This window comes from Nicrophorus vespilloides, unplaced genomic scaffold, assembly GCF_001412225.1.
Source record: "Nicrophorus vespilloides isolate i.1.1-1 unplaced genomic scaffold, Nicve_v1.0, whole genome shotgun sequence".
Lineage (NCBI taxonomy): Eukaryota > Metazoa > Arthropoda > Insecta > Coleoptera > Silphidae > Nicrophorus > Nicrophorus vespilloides.
In genome coordinates, this window is record NW_017096643.1 from 253,933 (window position 1) to 275,541 (window position 21,609).

The 21,609-nt window shown below is 37.7% G+C and overlaps 5 protein-coding genes across 5 annotated transcripts; 2 read left to right on the forward strand and 3 right to left on the reverse strand.

The window, feature by feature from the left end:
- On the forward strand, positions 1 to 16,951 carry LOC108557715 (BDNF/NT-3 growth factors receptor-like). Its single transcript, XM_017914359.1, has 8 exons — positions 1 to 339; positions 7,828 to 7,983; positions 9,665 to 9,783; positions 9,867 to 10,022; positions 10,092 to 10,254; positions 15,387 to 15,554; positions 15,634 to 15,929; positions 15,986 to 16,951. The coding sequence occupies exons 1-8, from the start codon at positions 309 to 311 to the stop codon at positions 16,526 to 16,528; spliced, it is 1,632 nt and encodes a 543-aa protein (XP_017769848.1). The 5' UTR covers positions 1 to 308; the 3' UTR covers positions 16,529 to 16,951.
- LOC108557717 (cytochrome P450 315a1, mitochondrial) lies at positions 12,187 to 14,453 on the reverse strand. The gene has a single exon (XM_017914360.1). The coding sequence runs from the start codon at positions 13,623 to 13,625 to the stop codon at positions 12,258 to 12,260; it is 1,368 nt and encodes a 455-aa protein (XP_017769849.1). The 5' UTR covers positions 13,626 to 14,453; the 3' UTR covers positions 12,187 to 12,257.
- A 215-nt stretch (positions 16,952 to 17,166) lies between the features above and the next one.
- Positions 17,167 to 18,258, reverse strand: LOC108557718. The gene is made up of 3 exons (XM_017914361.1): positions 17,916 to 18,258; positions 17,519 to 17,865; positions 17,167 to 17,456 (listed from the first exon to the last, which is right to left on the reverse strand). The coding sequence occupies exons 1-3, from the start codon at positions 18,201 to 18,203 to the stop codon at positions 17,177 to 17,179; spliced, it is 915 nt and encodes a 304-aa protein (XP_017769850.1). The 5' UTR covers positions 18,204 to 18,258; the 3' UTR covers positions 17,167 to 17,176.
- A 557-nt stretch (positions 18,259 to 18,815) lies between these two features.
- LOC108557714 (protein Spindly) lies at positions 18,816 to 20,800 on the forward strand. Its single transcript, XM_017914358.1, has 4 exons — positions 18,816 to 19,444; positions 19,506 to 19,699; positions 19,762 to 20,082; positions 20,143 to 20,800. Exons 1-4 carry the CDS (start codon positions 18,932 to 18,934, stop codon positions 20,780 to 20,782), a joined length of 1,668 nt encoding a protein of 555 aa, XP_017769847.1. The 5' UTR covers positions 18,816 to 18,931; the 3' UTR covers positions 20,783 to 20,800.
- Positions 20,772 to 21,460, reverse strand: LOC108557719 (transmembrane protein 242). The gene is made up of 3 exons (XM_017914362.1): positions 21,341 to 21,460; positions 21,042 to 21,280; positions 20,772 to 20,984 (listed from the first exon to the last, which is right to left on the reverse strand). Exons 1-3 carry the CDS (start codon positions 21,417 to 21,419, stop codon positions 20,844 to 20,846), a joined length of 459 nt encoding a protein of 152 aa, XP_017769851.1. The 5' UTR covers positions 21,420 to 21,460; the 3' UTR covers positions 20,772 to 20,843.
- Positions 21,461 to 21,609: the final 149 nt, after the last annotated feature.

Sequence of the window (21,609 nt, forward strand, 5' to 3'; positions counted from 1 at the left end):
GCAGCAGCAGCAGCAACAGCGTAATCACCAAATACCGAGCGGGCACCTCCTTCGTCAGTCGGTCAGACAGTCTCGCTTTGCATAGGGTAATTTGAATATCGCACCGGAAAAGTGCGCGCGGAAAATACTTTGCTTGTTTTGCGTTAGTTATTCGAATGTAGTACATCGCGATGGACGTGCGCGACGATCCTTCAATGTGTTATCTCCTGTGAATGGATACATTTCTTTACCAATAGCGGAGGAACAAGAAATAGTAGATTTGCTACTGCTGCTACATCCACGTTCGAATTCGGGGGAAGTTATTGACAATGGATCATCAGCATTACAGCGACGTAAACGGTTCGTATTAATTGTAAACATGTATTCTTATGTAATCAACTTTTGAAAGTTTATATCATTTAAATCTTTGCCCGCGATTCGCAAACTCTTAACTGCTTAATGGTAACGTTTAATTGCTTCCGCAACTTTTTCAAACAATCGAGGAAGTAACAACTTTTATAAACTTTTGAGTCTCTATATATATATATGAAGTAAGTTCATCCATCCAATTCGCAATTAAAGAGTCACACAAATATGTTCGCTCTTTAAATTCAGATTTACTTTCCATATTAATTGCATTATCTTCAAATCTCGAACAACAACTTCAATTTTTTTTCGTTAAGGTAATTTTTGTTCTACAGAATAAGACAACAAGTGTCCGTGTGCTTTATCTGAATGTGTATGGTCTACAGACGCGGTCGAGATAATGACGATTGAACGAGATAAAAGTTAGTTACTGTAGTTTAACGTTAAATGTAATGCAATATTCATTACAAGTATAAAATCATTAAACTAATTTATAATAATAACAATACATTTTAGGAAAATGAAAAGATTAACTAAATGTTTGAGTTGTTAAAATTACTAAATTAATTTTTAATGAAAAGAAACAACAAAAATAATTAACAATAATCAAATTTAAAGGTATATTCATAATAAAGTAATAATAATACAGTATATCTGTAGTTGAAATAAATAATATAACAGCATTTTGCTGAAAATGAAAATTCAAAATTTGAGTTATCGAATGGCGTTGTTGTTCTTTCAAGAAAAGTTCGCAGTGAATGAAATCATCTTTGTGTACCTTATTTAAAATCAATCGAAATTTGTAGGGAGCGAAAAGTTTGTACGTTCGGTAGGAAATTGAGCGAAAATTATAACTTTTCAAATAAAAGAAAAGCAAAGCAGAAACCAGATGTGTGTTATTTAATTTAAAATAAAAAATACGAAGTTTTCTCTCAGTTTTTATATATTTATTCTCGAATTGAATGAAACAATTCATGTTTTTTGTTGAATATACATGTAATTTATATTATTAGGTTGTAGGTTTTGTTCTCACGATTTAATTAAAACAAAGAAATCATCAATCGATTCCATTTCGTGACAATGAACATTCTTTTATATACACTTGGCTCTATATAGAGTTGAAACGTACGCGTTGAATTCCAATAGGCAAAACTATAGAGCTTTGATCGAAATGGGATTTAAGTCGAAATTGAGGGGACATGTGTATGCGGCAACGGAATTTATCAAACCTGATGTCCTTTTTTTATCCATCTTTGTGCGTGCATTTCGCAAACTTCGTTCGGCCGAACTTTCTTCTTTCTACTCCGTCGAATGGTGAAGTATGTGGAGAAGGATGAAGAGATAAAAAGAGGACTCTGCTGGGTTTTTGTCAAAAGGAACACACCCAACGCTCGCCAGAGGTGGAATAAATTGAGTGCGCGGCGAAGAAGTTGTTAGAGCGACGTCGGAAAATGCCATTATGTAAGTGACCCAGTAAATGGACCATTGTGGGTGAACGGATTACGACACACACACACAAACGATCAGAACCGCGCAAAACTGCATCTTACAAAACTGATCGAGACGAAAACGCGTGTTGGAACTTCATGTATCTCTCGAAAATATAAACATGAACATAATCGAAAAATAATTAGTTAGAAATATTCTCCATTTTCCCTATCGTTTTCGATTATTGCGGGGCATAATTCAGGAGAGTGCGGCGTGTCGCTCTTTTGCAACGTTTCGCTCTTTATTATTCCATTCGATAAAATGTTAATATGTTTTATTTATGGACTCTGGTATAAAATTGCCGCATTATAAATATCAATTTATTTCCGATACCAATACTGTTCTTGCCGGTTGTTCGATAACAACAACAATTTCGAATATGCAACTGACGCTGCCACATCGGTCGCATTTATGCAACCCAATTGTTGTTAACAAACAAGTTTTTATTTGATTTTTAGCCAGATTTATTTGAATATTGCGATGCGCGTCGCTGTCCAAACTCGTTTGTTTCGTTCCGCAATTGAATATAGTTTTAATATATTAGATTAGATATATGTCTTTATTTCTATATGTTATTAATAGTGAAATTTATTAGTTTGTGTCAAGTAGCGATAATTTATATCTATTGCAAATGTATTATTTCAAAATAATTTTACAAAATATTACTTTTAATTGACATCTATGATGTGTTTATTTTTTTCTGTGGCAATCGATTATTATGATTGACTTTTGTTTGATCCTCGAAGCAGAAACATAGTTGTTATGTGCGATTGAGCTGTTGCGTAAATGCAATAAAAAGAACTTAAGTAATATAATTTAAAAAGAAAACTGTGAAAACAGAATCACCGAAAAAAATAATAACAAGTTAAAGCGGAATTCCTTGTGAATCGAACAATTGTCGGTGTCGACGTTATCTGCAGGATACAAAGTGCGTCCGATTCATCAATGTGCCGCTTTGTTCTCATCCTTGAGTAAGATAAAGAGAGAGATAGAGAGTAGAAAGAGATTTCATGTTGAACAAATTATAAACTTAATCTGTACTGGTCGGCGAACAGCAGAAGCCCAACATCTTCATCAACTGCAACAACAACAAACGTCAGAAGCGGTAGCAACAATGTGCGAGTCGCCGTTGTCGTCGTCTTGCAGAAAACAAGGGGCCCGTTCAGTGCGGTCGCATGGTCTGTTGCACGCCAACTGTCCGCACATTCATCGCATCTAAATCACCATGCTCTTCTCCCTTCATCTAATCATCATCATCAACATGTTCCACATCCCGATTTATACGAGTACGAAGAAACCGAAACACGCGAATACTAAGCGCAACTTGTTATTTAAATCGATTCCCGCTGACATTAACACTGCTATACATCGCGTCGACAATATTAAATCATTCTAGCTATTTATTGCATCACATCGGAAACTAAAGAAAATCGAAGAAGCAGTAAGCGTACCCCGTTCAAGTTAAATTCTTCGTTATTTGAACCTACACTAAATCAACAATTAAGATATTTTAAAGAAAAAATCATTGCACAAATTTGTTTGTTCGCACACGTAAATCAAAAGTTGTTTAATATTACCACAAATCTAAATTTAGAAACTTTTCTAATGCCGAGGCGCGTTTCAATGCGCGTCCGGCGGTTTTATCGCCGCAATTAAAAATACAAATATAATAATAAGCGGATGAAAGAAAACTTCTTCTTTTTTTTGTTACGGAGTCGAAGACAAAAATCGAAGACAGAAAACGAATGGTTTGTGTAACAATGATAAAACTGAGACGTAAATAAACAATTGAATTTATTTGTATTAAGAAAATAAAACAAACTCAGGTGTTTTGTATCGAAATTATTACAAATTTTATAATTTATTAAAACATAAATATAAGTAATATGATTTACGATTAAATTTTGTTATTTAAATAACAGAATGCAGAATACTTGGTACATTTTCAGGATGCAAGGAACTGCACTCTTGTTTTTTTTTTGTGTTCAAAAATGAATTTAAGTGTAAAATGTTATTATGGACCAGTTGGTAAATTTTATTCAATGCCAAAAATTTGAAGTCAACGATGCATGTTGCCTTTCAAATTTTCCAACGGAAAATCTGTGTTGGTGTTATTGTTGTTGTTTGTATTTTTGTTTTCTCACTCTTGTTTCGACTTTTTCGGCCTCCCACATTGCGTTCCGCATTCGAAAATCGATTAGAAAGAACAACAATTTTTGATGGGGCTGAAAGTAGGAACGTGAGTGTCGCTTCATCGTGAAGTGGAGCAGAGGATAACAACATCCGATCCATTTGGTGTTTGTCTGAAGAAGAATTCGACTATTTTTGTGCGTTTTCCAGCTGCCACCGGCCGCAGATACAGCCGTCCGTCCGTCTGCTCATCTTGAAACGGTACAAGCTTGTTTATCTTGCGGGCGAGGTGGATGATGCTTGGGGGAAGAGGGGCATTAAGGGGGAGCGCGTGCGGAAGGGTTCTTCGGGATGTACGACATTTCGACGTGCCGCCGCCACCGGGTGCGACACCTCAAGGGAAAAAAGGAGAGCCCGTGCGAAAGTCACGCACAAACTCGGAATGCAAACAATACGAATAAAATCAACAACAACTGCATCCACGGTCTGCCCTTTTCTCATAATTCTTCTTCTTCTGCTGCTGCTGCGTTGTTGTTTCGATATACTGTAGAAAATACCGATCTGCTTGACTTCTTGCATGGAGCGTGATAACCCTAGATTAGAAGCTCTTCCGGGAACATTCTAAGATAAAATTGATTTATTCCATTTATTATTATTTTATTCATTCCTTCGTATTATAAATAATTTATTCCATGTGTATTGGCATATAATTCCACGTACCTTTAAGTTTGATTCCATTATTTTATAAACATATTAAATCATTGATTTCTCATAATATTGTAATTTTCTAAGATATTATTTTTGAAAAGAGAAGATACTTTATTGGAAAATCGGTGAAACAGTGTAAACATTTCGTGATTTGTGCCAACGAAAGTGTGCGTATCGTATGGAATCTGGAATATGTCAATGAATCTATTGAACCGAATAGAAATTTCCAACTACTTAACAGGCAATTCATCATTTTCCGGTTTCCAATTCGAATAATGTTTAGTAAACTTCGGTTCATCGTTATCCTTATTATTTATTTTCAAAACGTTGTTGTTTGCTTGTTATTTTTGTTATTCGTTTGAAATGCAACGGCAAGTTTGGTTGCATAAATGGCGAGCGTTAATTGCATCGCTTATTAAAGTTAATCGATGAGCATTCGGAAAACTTTTTGTTTTAATTATTGTAAGTGATAAACTAGGAAGAGTCTATAATAAGGGATTTGATTGTGAAAGGCTTTAAAACATGAATAGAAAAACTAAAAAAAAAGTGGCAATGCAATTTATTTGGTTTTGATTACCATTTGCAATGTTTGTGGGGGGAAGCCTTTCATCGTACTACCACTGCATTTCTAAATACTCACAAATATATATATAGCCATATACACGTACAGATATTTCAATCGGGCTGTCGATTCAATTTAAATTTGCTGTCGTTGCTAAACTCAATTACCTGTTCGAAAATACTTTTGGACTCACCCGCTTGACCGGCTTAATTAACTATACTGTTGAACCATCAAAGCGCAACCGTTCCAAAATATTATATATAGGTTGTATAATGCAAATATTTTATATTTTCATTTCCCAATTAATTGCAAACAACAAGAATCCACCTTGAATATCAAATATGATCATTTTATAATATGAAGATATACAATCATATATAAAACTTGTTATTTCATGATGATATAAGTAATGCTATTAGGATTTACTATACAAAAACCGACTTTAATTAAACCGATTTTCGAATATTCACAAAAAATAGAAAGGATTTTTACAACTTATTTTCTATTTATTTAATATTACGGCAAAAGTTCAAAATCGGTAAATGTATACATTTACCTAATGACGTCGGTAAATGTTCATTTAGGTTTATAAAGTTGCATATTTAGAGTTGTGTAACAAAAAAAAATTATTATTTACTTTTACTGTGACATATATAAAATTAAAAAATATATCAAAATAAAATTCATTCAATATAAAAAAGCGAATAACAAAAAATTACTATAAAATATTATTTCTTATTTCTAAATGTTTTTTTTTTTTTAACTTTAGAGCAGTGATTTCCAAAGGGTGCTCGCGATCCCCTTGGTCGAGAAAAATATTTGGGGGGTAGTAGAAAAATAGATGACAGATCAATCCGGAATGTTTTTCTATACATACACATTCCTCATGGGGTCGCAGAAATTTTTTTAAGAGCAAAAAGTTTTAGATATGCTGCTTTAGAGAATTAAATAATGAATCTATTTTGTGTTTGTACCTTAAAATATAAAAAAAAATCTTTTTTAGGCAGGACTTGAAAAGGTCACAGGTTCTTGAAAATATTTGATGAATTGATTTTTCTATTATGACCTTTATTCCATCTCGTTTAAAAATTAAGAATAAGACTTAATTCCTTCCCAATTTTCTGTTTGTTTCAGTAAACAGACGATTTTGTGTCGAAATATTTATGTTTTGTATCAAATAATTAATACATGTGTATATTTTACATCCAGGCTCAAATATCGGGTTTTAATTTCTTCAAAAAAACGGATTTTAAAACCCTAATAGATAGCATCTAATGGAAGAAGCATATTAGCTGAGCTTTGGCGCTTACAGTTGTTATTTACAATATGGAGGTATTCAAGATGGAGGCTGCCGGGTAACGTTAGAAATAATATGCGATAGGCTGTTGTTGTTTTTGTTTTGTGAGATGTCAACGATTGGATTTTGTTTATAGGAGATAGAAACGCGAACCGTTTCCGCGTATAAATACAGAAATAACGAAGTTGCGAAAAGTATAGTGTAAATGATAAACAGCGAAGACGTGATGGGCCCGCTGGCATGTACACAATTGCGGTCTATTTTCGATTCGCAGCAAAGAAACAATGGGGTGTCGGCATTTAAATATTTACAACAAAAATCTAAAATCGGATGATCAACTCTCTCTCTCTCTTTTTAGCTCACTCTTCTCCTTCTTCCCGATCTCTCGTTTTTCCTTTTTTTTTGGCGCACAGATTATTTAGCTTTTCGCCAATTTTGTTCGATAGATTAATCGAAACCAATCGTAAATTTCCCTATTTGGTTTGCGACGATTTGTCGTTTGAATGCGGAAAGAAGATAAAATTGCCGCATCCACTTACCTCGTAAAAATGAAATGAAAAAAATATAAAATAAAAACTAATGCAAAGTATGGAGTGATGCCTCCGCTCTAAATGTTGTTTATTTTCGTTCGCATAGCATGTGACTAACTGCTATTATTAAATTCACATTAGTTTCCAATACGAATCAAACAGTTGTAAGCACGTGCAGGCATATTTTTATAATTCACTTTCAATTGGATTACAGGTTGAAAACTCCGGTTGGTTTACCAATAAACGGCGTTGAAACGCGCAGAGTAAATATTTAAAATTTCAATTGATGAAAGCAAATAATTGGTAAAGTTTTTAAGAAGTCAAAACCCAGTGGATGATTTTACAAGTTTTCCGGATATAAGAAAAAGGAAGGGGTGGGATTGAACGAATTTTTGGGAGGGGATCAAATATTTGCATCCGGATCAAAGGGTGCTTCCTACCCTCGAGGTTTTCGTCGGTGGAAACAAAACAAGGCCAACGCGTTATTAAGATACGAGAAAAAATTTATCCCGTTCAGAGAATGAGAGAGAGAGAGAGAGAGACATCATCCTGTTAGCTTAATTGTAGAGAATGTTGTCCGCTTTTTTTTACCTGCTTCTTCTCATCTTCCGGGAGCGACCCGATAAGGTGGTTGTCTTAGCGATATTTTATTAAGGATACTCTTCTTGGGAGACATTGACTTTTAGTATGAACGTATTTATTCGCATTTTCAATATTCCACTGCATCTGACACATTAAATTAATATTTCATTGTTCTATTGTTGCAGAGAGGGTACATATCATCAGGGATGGCGAATGCACGATGGGGGTGTGCGGGGCGGACGCCGCCTGCAAACCCTTCACGAATAACACGTACACGTGCCTCTGTCCGCACGATTCACTTCCACCTACCAAAGACCAGAGATGCCCTAATAGGATCACAGGTAAAATACTACTTCGTATGTTTGGATTCACTCAATACACCTCCTTCCACTTTCATTCATAGCTCATCCCAATTATTACTTATAAAAAAAAATTCCTAATTAAGATATTTCTCAAGTTGTCGGACATTAATTGGTACTGTTCGAACACTGATATAACATTATTCGCTTGAGTAAATGTATATAATTGCATACAATTCCTGTTCATGAAATTTATTTGGGAGATGTAAATTCTCGCAATTTGATATTGCAATTTGCTGCAAACACCACCCTCCTTTAGCGATTTTATCTATCCAACAAAACCCACCATTCGTGTAACCTTCGATAATTGGCGATGTTAACCATGACAACCGATATTTTCCGCTAACTTCGATTCAAATCGAAACGGTTGCGGGATGAAATAAAAAAATTCAACTCAATTAAAGTTTGTTTGTTGCCATCTCTGCTGCAGTAGGTCTGTTCTGCTGCAATTTTTTATAATTAATAGACATAATGATTCGTACAAATAATTGATTACTGCAATAAACGATATTAAAATAGTTGCAGGTGATGATAATGATGGAGTGCATATCCCAGATGGTGATAGATAATCGGGATGTATTTAAGTCTTTTCGTTTATGGTAGAAGATTTAGCATTTCGTATCGCATTATTTACGTAATTTGCATAATAATATACTCCTCTATGACTTTACATGAACGGATGAACTTCTTCTTTTAATATGAAATCATACAGTATGGAGAACAGATATTTCCTTTTGTTTCTACGATTATGGAAAGAGGCGGATTATCCACAGAAGCTAAGAGCGATCCATGTCGCCCACATTTTTTTTTTTCTTTTCTATAATGGGTCAGGTTCGTTTTCGATTCAGCCCTTGAAGTTGATCCTCATCAACAAACAACAACATCATCATCAACTGATCATTGTGTTCTTTAAGAAACCACTGCCCACGCCGGAATCTGTAGTGGGTGATCCATCTCATCATCATCATCGCACCTACTGCCCATACATGCATACCACCGTCGTGCAGCAATAAAGCAAGTAACCGTCGAGGATAACTTCATTTCCTTATCCGTGGATCTTCTTACCATGGAGATTTATTATTGTGTTTGGACCCGGAGGTGGCTGAACAATGGTCGACCGAATTCGACGGTGTATGGAGTGGGTGAAAAGTTGTCGCTTTCTCATCCTCCTCGCCGCACCTCCTCCTCCACCCATTCCTCCTCTAAAAAAATGACAACAGGTGGTTGTTGAGTTTTGGGTCACGATCTCTGTGGCGCTTCGTTATTCGGTGCGAGACGAAAAGGGACGAAGAACATCCACTTGAACTGCCAACCTCACTTCTTCCCCCCTTCACTCATTAACTCTGTCTCTCTTTCTCCAAACCAATAATTCAATCATCATCTTTCTTCTTTCTCTCTTCAGCTAAATCACAAGTGCACTTTAAGATTGCACTGGGCCAATGCGAACAAACAAAAGACCCAATGGGACTTATATTTAATGATATAAACAAAAAAAAAATGTTGTTCGAATCATGAAATATTAAGTACTAAAACAAAGTTTTGATGTTTACAACTTCTTCTTTCTTATTCTGAAACTTGCACATTGCTTGTTTAATTTAAGTTCAAGTTATTTTACGACTCTGTTTGGTAATTTGACGTAATTGTTTTATTTTTTACTTTCTAGTGCCGCTTGATCCTAGGCCTATAGAAAATATTTTGCCACCGCAGAACAACGATACGACGAAGGGAGCAGCCAAAACACCGAAACTTTTAACCAACGCCACCGAATCTACGATCTACGTTGTGAGTTTTCTTTTTCAAATTCTCTTTCCGAACAATTATTGTATTTTATCGATGATCTGTGATTACATATTATTTGATGATAGGTTGAACCAACAGTAGCTCCAGTGACAGAAGCCGACTCCCAAGGAGTGCAATACATAACTGGAACAGTTGGCGTAGTATTCATCAGTCTCGTCATCATAGTAATCATCTGCAAGCTCCTGAAACACCTCTCGATGAGAAACAAAAGCTCAAAATCGGTAAGTGATTAATAACAACATTATTAAAAAGTGTTGAATATTATTAACGTAATAATCTTGTATTTGCAGCCCTCGCCTATAGTCTTGAAGAGGAATCTTCTGGTAGCAGATAGATATGCCCCGAATCCCCAGTACTCGGCGTGTTCAAGCGGCCCCGTGCTACTACTGCGACAGGAAAATCTCGAACTGCTCAAAGAAATCGGCGAGGGATGCTTCGGCAAAGTCTACAAAGGTGAGTGTTTCTTTCTTTTTTCATTGCGTAATCATTGTTTCGCGAGTGTGGGGGTGAGGCGCTCTGTTTTTTTGTTGTTGGTTTCTTAGTTTTACTTTAAAATGCTTGTATAATATTTAAGGTGACGACGTTATAAGCCGCAACTCTAAAGAGATACCCTAATGCTATTTACTGAATGAAATTGTTAGCGGAAAATAAGTGCGTAATAGTAAACTTAACTTTCTGCAGTATTAATCGAATTGCTGCTATAAGAAGCAGAAGCTAAGTAATCATTCATTTTTCACCCCCTTCCTTCTTCCTCGTCTGTACAACGATCAGATTGCAAGGTACGTTCCTTCTCGAATTCATTGGATAATCTTAGGAAAGCAAACAAACTGAATATTACTTTTTCATGTGACTTAAATGAGGCGTGAGCGTCTCTCGTTCTGTGAGATGAATAAATTACTTCTAGTCTCTTAATTGCTCGATGCCCGACGGCACATTTAAAATTGATTAAAGCCGCGTTTTAAATTAGCCGCTATTTTCCTCTCTCACATGCTAACATTCATTCATTTACATCGTAATAGAAGAAGTGTACAGAACGGCGGCAGATCGCCACTTGTCTCAGATGAACAAGGATCACTTATTCTTCTGTTGTTGATGAGGAGGATGTATTCCGTTTTGGAGGATTCTTCAAGTGTTTGCGTCGTTAATTTTTACGACACCCAAATGGACGCATTTGGCGCGCGGCTTAAATTCTCTTTCTCTCTTTTTTTCTCTTTTCTTGCTTTGAACTCTTAATGTTTTTTTTTGTCGCCGCATAAAAATACAGTGGAACCTCGCTTAACGAGTTTAATCCGTTCCAAAATTTCCGGATTTTTTTTCGTATAGTGAAACACGTTTTTCCATATAAACTCATGTAAATTACGATAATGCATTCCTTGCCGAAAAAAAAATATAACTTGGTCTCGATTTTTAAAAATTTTGTTTTTCGTATCTATAGTTCTTTTAATTTTTTGGCTTTTTATTCGGAGACATGCAAGTTTTATTAAATTTTGCACAAAAAAAAACACAAATAACATGTCTAAACACAAATTTGGAAATTTTATGAACACAAACAACACTAAGATACAACTAAAATGACCACTAACACTAGGAACTGTTTTCCAATTTGTATCAATTTGGGGACTTCGTGGAGGTCTCTTTATACATTTAATATTTATTTATATAAAAAAACGTACATAGTGTGTTTATATATTATAATAATGGTTGAACAGAATACATTTGTGTTCTGCATTTACAGCAAACACTAGTTATATTTGCAAACTATTGACAAATAAAAACGAAGATGCTTAATACACGTAATATGTGTACACAAGTTATAAAAATTTTGTAGAAAGCGAGCATTCCGGGACTTCTCTTCTCATCGTCGCTCGTTAAGCGAGTCATTTTTCTTACAATTCATTTTACTCGTTATGCGAGATTCCACTGTACATGACAGCTGCAGCCGCCAAACGTACGCGAAAGATAAGCAACATCGTACGGATGATCTTTGAACTCAAATAATTAGAATAAACTCCAAATTGCGTTGAAGCTGGTCGAAGTTGTAACTAGTAAATACACAAAAAAGAAGATCAAAGAAGATGATAATGTATCGCATGTCTAAGAAGTGAAAATGGAGCGCATAGTTTAATTATTATTAATTATGCAGAGTGGACGCGCTTCCTTCTAATCTGTTCTTCGGGTTCCTAATTTTAAATTAAAATCCGGCTGCTAATTACACGCCGCAGCACGAGTCGAGACGAGAGAGCACCACGATTCGCGTTAGCCGCTTTTTTGCATTTGTAGTTTTTACAAAAAGAAATTGCTCGATATAGTTGAAGAGAGAGAGAGGGACAATAGTCAAGGTGATAGATAAGTGGGGAAAAAAATAAAGATGATGACAAGCAAATGTCTTCGTATAAAACCAAGTATATATTGAGCAAATATCTTAAAATTAATAAAAAAAAAACACAATATAAAGACTATCTGGGAGTTAATTTAAGTTTGAGCGTTTTTGATGGAACAACAACCATATTCATGATCATCTCGATGTCCTCGTCGACTTCGAGCTGCACGTGGTACTTCTTGACTATCATCTCCAGGGTGCTCTCCAGCTGTCGCTCGGCTATCTTCCGACCGATGCAGGATCTTGCTCCCATCGCAAAATGCAATGTCGCCTTCTGCATGTCAGGCGACCTGGTGAACCAACGATCCGGATCGAAGGAATGCGGACGCGGAAACAACGAAGCATTTCGCCCCGACGTATACAGGCTCAGTATGATGATGTTCCCTATATCGATCCGATAAGGTCCAACGGTTACCGGTTCTTCGACTATAACGCGCGTTACGAATGGTGCCACCGGATACAATCGCAACGTCTCCTTAATAAAGTTACGATACGACGTGACCTTCGTATCTGGACAATATTTCGACTTTATGTGTAGGTTGTTCTGTAATTCCGGATGTTTGGCCAAATTGTACAGGCACCACAGCATCGTGTATGTGGTGGTGTCACCTGCAGCAAGGATCAGATCAACGATCACCTTGATAACGTCCGATTTGGGCATCGCCGACATCATCCGTTCGAGCAATCCACCATCATATTTAACGTCCATTAGGTTCATCACTAAATCTGTGGCGCCGTCCAACGCAATATCCACACATTGGACGAAATTTGTCCACTGCTTCCAATTGTTATGTGACGCCCACTTCACAGGTAACTGCTCCAAACGCGTCGAAGAGTCGAAAATTAATTTAACGTTTTTGGTTAGCTCTCGAAGATCGTAGGTATTGGTACGAACGTACTCTTCATAGTTGCGTGCTCCTAGGAGAACGGCTATTAAAGTGTTCAAGGACCATTTGTAGAGTGAAATTTCCAGGTCCTTTGGGGTCATCAACTGCGCGAAATTATGAGCGGCGACGTCGCACGCTTCGTTTACGTAACTCATGTCGCCCTTTAGCAGGAAATTGTTCATGATTCGACGATTATTGAGCCACTCCTGACCGTTCATGAAGAAAAGACCGCGCGACGTCCCGAACCGCTTATTGTACAACGTCCAGGCCTCAGGCACCAAATGCACCGGATATTTACCATCCAATTGAAAAACCTGTCGCATGTAATTGACGTCGGAAATGAAGACGCCGTCGACGCCACCTCCGAGTGTCTCCCTGAAAATGGGTCCGTACTTTTTGTGTCTCCTGTCCACGTACTTGTGCAACTGTTCCGGTCCTCCGGCAGCCATCAGAGACCACTTTGTGCCTCCGAACATCCATCCACGCGACCTAGGTATCGTCGCCGATTTCGTTGTAAAATGTGATAAATACTTCCGAGTCAATCCTCCTCCGGACATGCTAGTTATTCTCTCTTTATGTATTTTATTTGATTTTCTTTACCAACGATGAAATGCCGTTTGTTGTTGTTTTCGGCTGCCGCCGTAACGGATTCGAGAACGCCGCCGGTCTGCGAGAAGAGCGGCAACAGCAGCAGAGTGCGAACGTGTGCGTTCACGAGATTCAGACAACTCACGCACTTACCACCACCATTATTAAATGCAAAAATGAAGATTCCGACACCGTTTCTATAAACAATATTAACCGGAAAAACGTTGTTGTTCTTCTAACGAAATTAGAAATTAAAGAAGTACGCTAAACTCTTTCAGTCAGCTCGTTTACGTAATGCAAAACTTGCACAATTTGATGGAATAGCGTCAATTTACACACTTTACCACTTACAAACATCATACGAACACTCACATAGCGAGAAGAGGAAGAATAAAAAGTATATATAAAAATGCATATATTTTTAAAATAAAACGATGGAGACCGCGCGAAAGGTGATTACCGACTGAAGGCGGAACGAAGAGAGAGAGTGGTAGAGAGAGAATGGGAGAAAAGTGAAGAAGAGATGCGGGAAAAGAAAGCTAATAATAATATAAATTGCTGCCGTCTTCCTTGCTATTTCTTCTTCTTCCCATCCCTTCGACATCATCATAATTATCTTCATGGTCATCCCCCAAGTATGCAAACAAACAATATTTGCTTGCTGCGCGATAAGAGTTATGACCTATTATTATCAATCAGCAGAATAAAACAAACACATCAACAAAATATTAAAATTTAATCATCTAGAGCACTGGTTCTTAACCATTTTTTAGTAGCGGACCCCTTAAAATATATTCGCGGCCCACTATTTTAAAATAGTCGTTTTATGTAACTACAAGATATAATTATGAAAAAGTAAATACCAAAACAAAATGTAGAATAATAATATTTAATATAACCGGCAATATTCATTTTAAAATTACGATGTGCCAAATTAATGAGACTTCTGTTGTTGAATACAATTCACTAATTTGTTTATTCGCACTTCAATTGCGTTACTCAATGTTATTCGCATGCAAGAGTCCATTCGGAATCGATATTCGATATAGTTTACAAATCGTAAAACTACAATTACAGAAACTAATTTGATTTGTAAAGATATCAATACATAAAAAGTTCTAATAATATTTTCGCTGATCTAGAGATATTTCATATATTTGAATATAATCCAAATTTCAACTTCTTATATATTATCTGCAATGTCCTCTTATTTAAACTATTTAATTTTTATGTATGAGCTTTTGAAAATATTTCAAAGTTAAACCGGAATTGCGCATTAACTATTATAACCAAATGAAAATCAATCAATCGCTATTTTCTGGTGCTGCGAACTTGATGAAGAATATGAGGAAGAGAAGAATGAGGATGATACACACGGTGTGTGTGTATTACAAACAAGCGTTCATTCTGTTATATTTTCTGGCACATTAGATTCCATTTCGCTAGTCTTTTGATGATATTCACATTACACATCACATGGTTGGTTGGTATAGCTACTAAATAGTAAACGGATTCCATTTAAACCGTTTTTTTTCGCTCCGGGCTGACGTTTGTGTCCCGTCCTTCCTTCCTGCGTAAAATTCAACTCGTGCAAGTGAACTTTTTTATTATATAAAAAGGGTATCTCTTTCGTTCTTTCTTTTTCTCTTGACAAATGTGAACAAATGGGCAACGTAACGACTGTTATATATTTTTGCTTTAGTTTTGAATATTCGTGTGTTGTGTTTCAGGTGAATTGACTAATCAATATACAAACAACGTGGATGTGGTGGCGATAAAAGTGTTGAAGGAGTCGGCTACGCAGGAAGCGGAGGAGGACTTTCTCCGAGAGGTAGACATAATGAGTGCCTTCAAGCACAAGAATATACTATCGCTTTTAGGCGTTGTGCAGAGAGGCGGTGAGTACATTATCAGCATCATTATATATATTGAGCGATTCTGCAAATACTGACGTAATCAAGATCGTTCTATCCACAGAGGCCGTAGCCAGTCCGATAATGGTGTTCGAATATATGCCGTACGGCGATTTGGCTGAGGTGCTTCGAAAGCAAAAGTCTCGACCAGGACCAAACGATCAACCGGTGCCAGTTCTGACGACCAAAGATCTTCTGTCGATGGCACTGCAAGTAGCCGCTGGAATGAAGTATCTTGCCGCTCAACGATTCGTCCACAGGGATCTGGCGTGCAGAAATTGCTTAGTTGCAGACGGTCCTGTCGTCAAGATCGCAGATTTCGGAATGAGCCGCGACGTTTACACCTGCGACTATTACAAGGTATTGCATATTGAAAACTTTTGCAAACAGCAACATCATTTGATTTGGTTTCGCAGATTGGCGGTTCGCGTCTTCTGCCGGTACGTTGGATGTCGCCGGAGAGTGTTCTATACGGCAGGTTCACCCTCGAATCTGATATATGGTCGTACGGGATTGTTCTGTGGGAGATCTTCAGCTACGGAAGGCAACCCTACTATGGCCACAACAACGAGGAAGTCGTCAAACTCATATTGGACGCAGTCACACTCTTGCCGCCCGACGACTGTCCGTCCGTTATCAGTGACCTTATGGGGTACTGCTGGAAGGCGGAACCGCGGGACCGCATCCGTTTCACGGAAATTTATGACAAACTAGAAAACTTGGGTGACGATTACGATAACTTCATCTTTAACGGGGATGTTGGAGCCGGTGATACAGTCGCTGAGGACATCTTCCGCGTGGAGAACGAGTGCGGGGACAGTCTGAAAAGGTTACCCCGGCCACCGCCTCTCATCTCCATGATGATTTATCCTGAGGACGACGATCTGGATTTCGAGGACTACCTCGTGCCCAACCAGATCAAGGAGCCCGTGCAATACCTTGAGACTTTACCCGGCTGACGGAGGAGTTTGACATTGCCGCCGGACGAGAACAGTAGGATACGAAAAATATGCACAATTGCCATCGGCAACGTTTCGCCTGGCGGACATCCGGTGTGACCACTGTCCGTCCGTTCATATCCAGTTTATTTCGTGTGTTTCGATGTACGGTTGATATCGGCAACATTCAGATGCCATTTCGATGTATATAATTTAGTCATATAATGAAATTGAATAATTCTTGAAGAAAAGATCCTTTGGTGGTATATACACATACCTACCATACATTGTCACTGAATCACCCATCCTACCAATTCACCTTGCATGTATTTATTCTTTTAGTTTAAGCCCAAACAGCGTACCAAAGACATACAGGGAGAATACATATTATAAATTTATAGTTGTAGAAATACATATGATGATGATTATAGGATATATTTTATATAAATTATTATTAACTAACCACACTGACTGTTTTTACTATATTATGATTTTCTTTTATATTATTATTTTACTCGTACATGTAGCATGTCATTTGTAATTTCATGCAATAAAAGATACTATCCAATATTCAGATCATTATTTAATAATTATTTTAGTTCAACCATATCATGATGACAGTTTCCTTTATTTAAAAAAGTTCCAATAATGGTATCTCATTATATAATTTTAATTCTGTCGTCGATTTGCGTCGCGAATCGGCCTACACTGAAAGTCTTCCTCGTAGCGCCTTGTAACTGCCTGACTAGTGGTCAACATAGGATGGACGACAGGAAGTTCCGTTTTGCGCAGCGGCACCACCTTCGCAGTGTCCGGCCTGTATCCGGTGTAGCCTTGCATCAACCTGTCGTGCGGTAATCTCAGCTTGTTATCGCTGATCGCCGACGCAATCTCGTCCCGAACCTCCGTCGGTACGATGCCCTTAACGCGATCAACGCAAGCACCACAACTGAATTTAAAAAAAAGATTGTAATTAACACAAAAGAGAAACACATTTGAGAGTTATGGTACATGACCGGAGGATCTTTGGTCTCCCAGAATTTTTCGGTAGGATCGACACAGGCCCTGCGCTGCTTCCTGTCCCATTCAGAGTAACCTTTGGTCCACTCATGAGGAACGGGGGGATACGTCAAGGGCACCTCCCTTTGGAATTGACCTATGGGCAACCCGGCGCGCACGTTACACTTATGACCCGTCGCCTCCATTTCCGCTTTCCGGAAGTCCGTCGTGTACATGAAGGCAATCAGCAGGTCGCGCATCTTCTTGTCAGGAACATCGTCGACGCTGAACGCCGGAGATATATAAAGTCTCGGTCTGCTCTTGATTGCCTCCTCTTTGAAGTCATCCCTCGGTTCTCCCTAACATTAAGTACAACATTAAAAACCGACAATGCGCAAAACACACTCACCGTATTCAACGCAATGTTAACATTCTTCCTACCGATCCTCTGGTGCTTCCATAACAGATCGAAAGGTACGTACACGTCCTTCTTGTATTTGGTAAAGGATTCATGACATTCTTGCTGGTATATGCTTCTGAAGACGCGTTTATTGCATCGTTCGATCGTTTCGATTCTCTCTTGCTCTGGTCTTTTGATTCCTTCTACATCTTTTTCCAAATTTAGCCGTCGAAAATCATTTCGATTGGTAGTCTGGCCCTCGAAGATACGTAATTTTATTCGATCGTCCTGACGCATTTCAAATTTTTCGATGTTTCTGTCATGATCAGATTCTCCAGACGATGTCCTTGATTTTCAATTCTTCTCTTAATCACATCTTTTTGTATGCAATCAATATCGACCAGCCTCCGAAATTCTATATAGTGAATTGATTAGCAACTATCCATCTACCGATAACAGTTCGGGCTCTGATTAGCGCCGAAAATGTAAAAGTTTATACGTGCCTTTTAAAATTTATTAGGAGTACAAAAGTAGCGTCCGTAAACATGTATCAATCTACATTATCCATCCGAAGTCTTTCCTAACACCTTTGTACTGAATCGCAGAGACCCCGATTTGAAAACTGTTATTTAGTGTAATCGTCCCACATGCTTTTTTCCCCTGACCACAGTAACTCAGGCCAGTTTATATAAATCTCCAATTAATAAAAGCAGTGGCTGGCAAAATTATGCAAGGTCCGTTAGCCGAATGAATTGTGGAGAGAAAAAGAAGAAAATATTCTGAAATTCTGAAGTAAGCAACCCAAACAGCATATGAGCTTTGTGCAATTAAATGTTGGTAACAGTTATAAACATTGAAGAATCGAACCAAAAACGGCCTTTGTTAATTATCGCAAGGGTGGTGTTTACCTCAAGTTTTTATTTAGTTTTGAGTTTGTATTTTAGCAACTTTTTGTAACGGTTTTAGTCGTTTAAGTCATTTCTGATTTCGAAAATATAAAGTTGCAACTGGTTGCGACAGCAAAAATGCAAGAGGATAATCTGGATGGCGAAAAATACGGTGAGCAATACGTAGCGAGGCTGAAGAATAGATTTGAGCAGCTGCTTGAACAGAACAACCAGAAGATCCATGAACTCCAGAGAGAATTATCAAGGGCCACAGCCGTGGAAAGGGATTACATCCAGGAGATTGAGATACTGCAAAATGCAGACAAGACAGAGTGCAAGAAGCTGTTGGAAAGGATCCAAGGGTTGGAGGAGACATGTCATGCATTGAGGGAGAACAGAAAAGAGGACTTGGCAATGCTTGAAGCAGAGTTTAACACAAAGTGCGAGGAGAACAGATTGTTGATAGAGAAGACTGAGAATTTACAGAGGCTGGCAGATAATGGGAATGTCACAGAGGAGACAGAAAAGGTCATAGCTGAGAATGGTATTCTCAGGGATAGAATTGAATTTTTGGAAAAGAATGCTGCAAATCTGAGGGAAACACTAGAAGAATTGCATTCTCAGAACAACTATATGGAATTGGAGCTGAAGGTATTTACCTATTGCCAAGATATTATTTTAGTCTTTCATATATTTTCTTTTTTTAATTTAGAGCAAGATTGAGGAAGTGGCAGATTTAAACGAAAATTATGCAGTAAAAAGTCAGGAATTGAGAAGCACCAATGAAATTGTTGAGACTTTGCAGGAAGAGATGGCAGTCATGAAGAGTGAATTAGATTTATTGAAAAACAAGTCTGTGGATCATGTTGTTCAAGGAAATTCTTTGTTTGCTGAAGTGAATGACAGGTTTATTATATATTTTATCGTTTTGCTTTTATTAATTTTTTTATTGTTATTGTACTTGTTAGGAGAGTTCAATTGCAGCAGAATATGACCATAATGAAGGAGCATTATGTGGAGATGAAGAGGGAGCGCGCCAATTTGTTGAACCAGATTAACACTTTGCAAAAGGATAATTTGGTTTTAGCGCATCGTATGGAACAGGATGTTGTTGAAATGGAAAAGCTGTACTGTCTGGAGGTTGGGATCACAAAACTAAGAATTAAAACACTGGAAGAGCTAATTGAACAATACAAAGAAAAGGTTGACAAGAAGCAAGTGGAGTTGGCTAAGATCACGACCGCCCAGCAAATGGACGATTTCTTCAACGGCATCGTTAAATCCAAGGAGTGAGTATATTATATTAAATTCCACCGCACGTTTTACACATTAATCATTTGTAATTTTAGCGAGGAGATTGAAAGTTTGATGAAGAAATTAGATATCGAATCGATGTCACAAATGACCCTTTTCAACAATCTGAAGACGTGCAAGAGGGAACTGGGCACTAGCAAATTGGCTGTGCAGCAGTCTCTCAATGAAAATACGAAGCTCCGAACCGAAATGGATCTAATGAGGTTAAATGATCCAGAACTGAGGAAACCTTGCCAGGAGTGCGCCAAAAGGAAGTACAGATTCGCATTACCACAGGCTAAATTGAGCAGCAGCAGACAGAAGGAGCAACCTGAAATTAAGCAGAATAAAGTGTACCTCAATACATTCCTCAAAAATACAAAGAACAAGGAAGCGGAGCTTATAAAAAGGGATGACGATTCGCCACCGAATGTGAAACATATTGCAGTCCAGAATGAAGCTGAGCTGGATGTATCGGCAAGTGTGACGAAGAACAGCGACATTGATGCTACGGTCGAGCCGGAAAACAAGGAGAACGATTTGCCATCGAATGAGAGAGGTCATGGAGCAGTTAGGAAAGGCGTTAGATTCACCGATGATACAGTCGATCCCAAAACTGACAAGAAATTTTACAGACCCCGTGGGAAGATCCTAACTTGCCCTGTTACATACATCACTTGCAAGAAAAAAGAGTGATTTTCCTTTTAAATTTTAATCTAATCTTTGTTTAATTTTTTTATATTGTTTCATAAATTATTCAACTATCCTTCTTGCTCTTCATTGTTTGGAGGTATTCCAACAAATCATTCATCCCAGAGAATTCTGTTCGGCTTTGAGGAGGATTGTTCTTCGGAACAACTGGCAGCAGTGAACCCATCTTCTGTCTAAACTCTTGCATCTGCAAACAATTTTAAACTAAAAATGCAACAAAATAAAATATTAAAGTTTCCTTTACATTTGATGCTCCAGAGAACTTCCAAATTGTGTAGAACAAAACACCACAGCCAGTAAATGCATACAGAGTACCCCAGCCCAGAGCTCTGGCTGCAAGATTGGCTCCACTTTCGCCTAGTTCAATACTCCGAGTTAGTCCTTTATCAAAGTACCTTGGATCGGATTTTTTAGCGGAAGCAACGGTGGCTCCAAATCCGAAGATCACGGACATCCCAGCCACCCCGGCCAAGAAGATACCCGCTAAAAAAATATCTGTATTATTACCATATCATTTTAAAATGACTCCAAGTTACACCGTACCTTTCGTACGGAAATTGTCATTCTTTTGCACATCATTTACAACCAAAACATTGTTTACCTCCGCTAACTTTTCACCCATAATTTTAAATATAGGTTATGTTTTCATCACGTTATGCAACACTTCTATCATTCATCTAATTATTACTGTCATTTTTGAATTTTTATTTTCTTATAAGAAATATTAAATCACGAACATCTGATACGAAATGTCGTTGGTTCAATTCCGAAAATCAACAAAAATTTGTGGTGGCTGTTAAACCCGAAAGGGG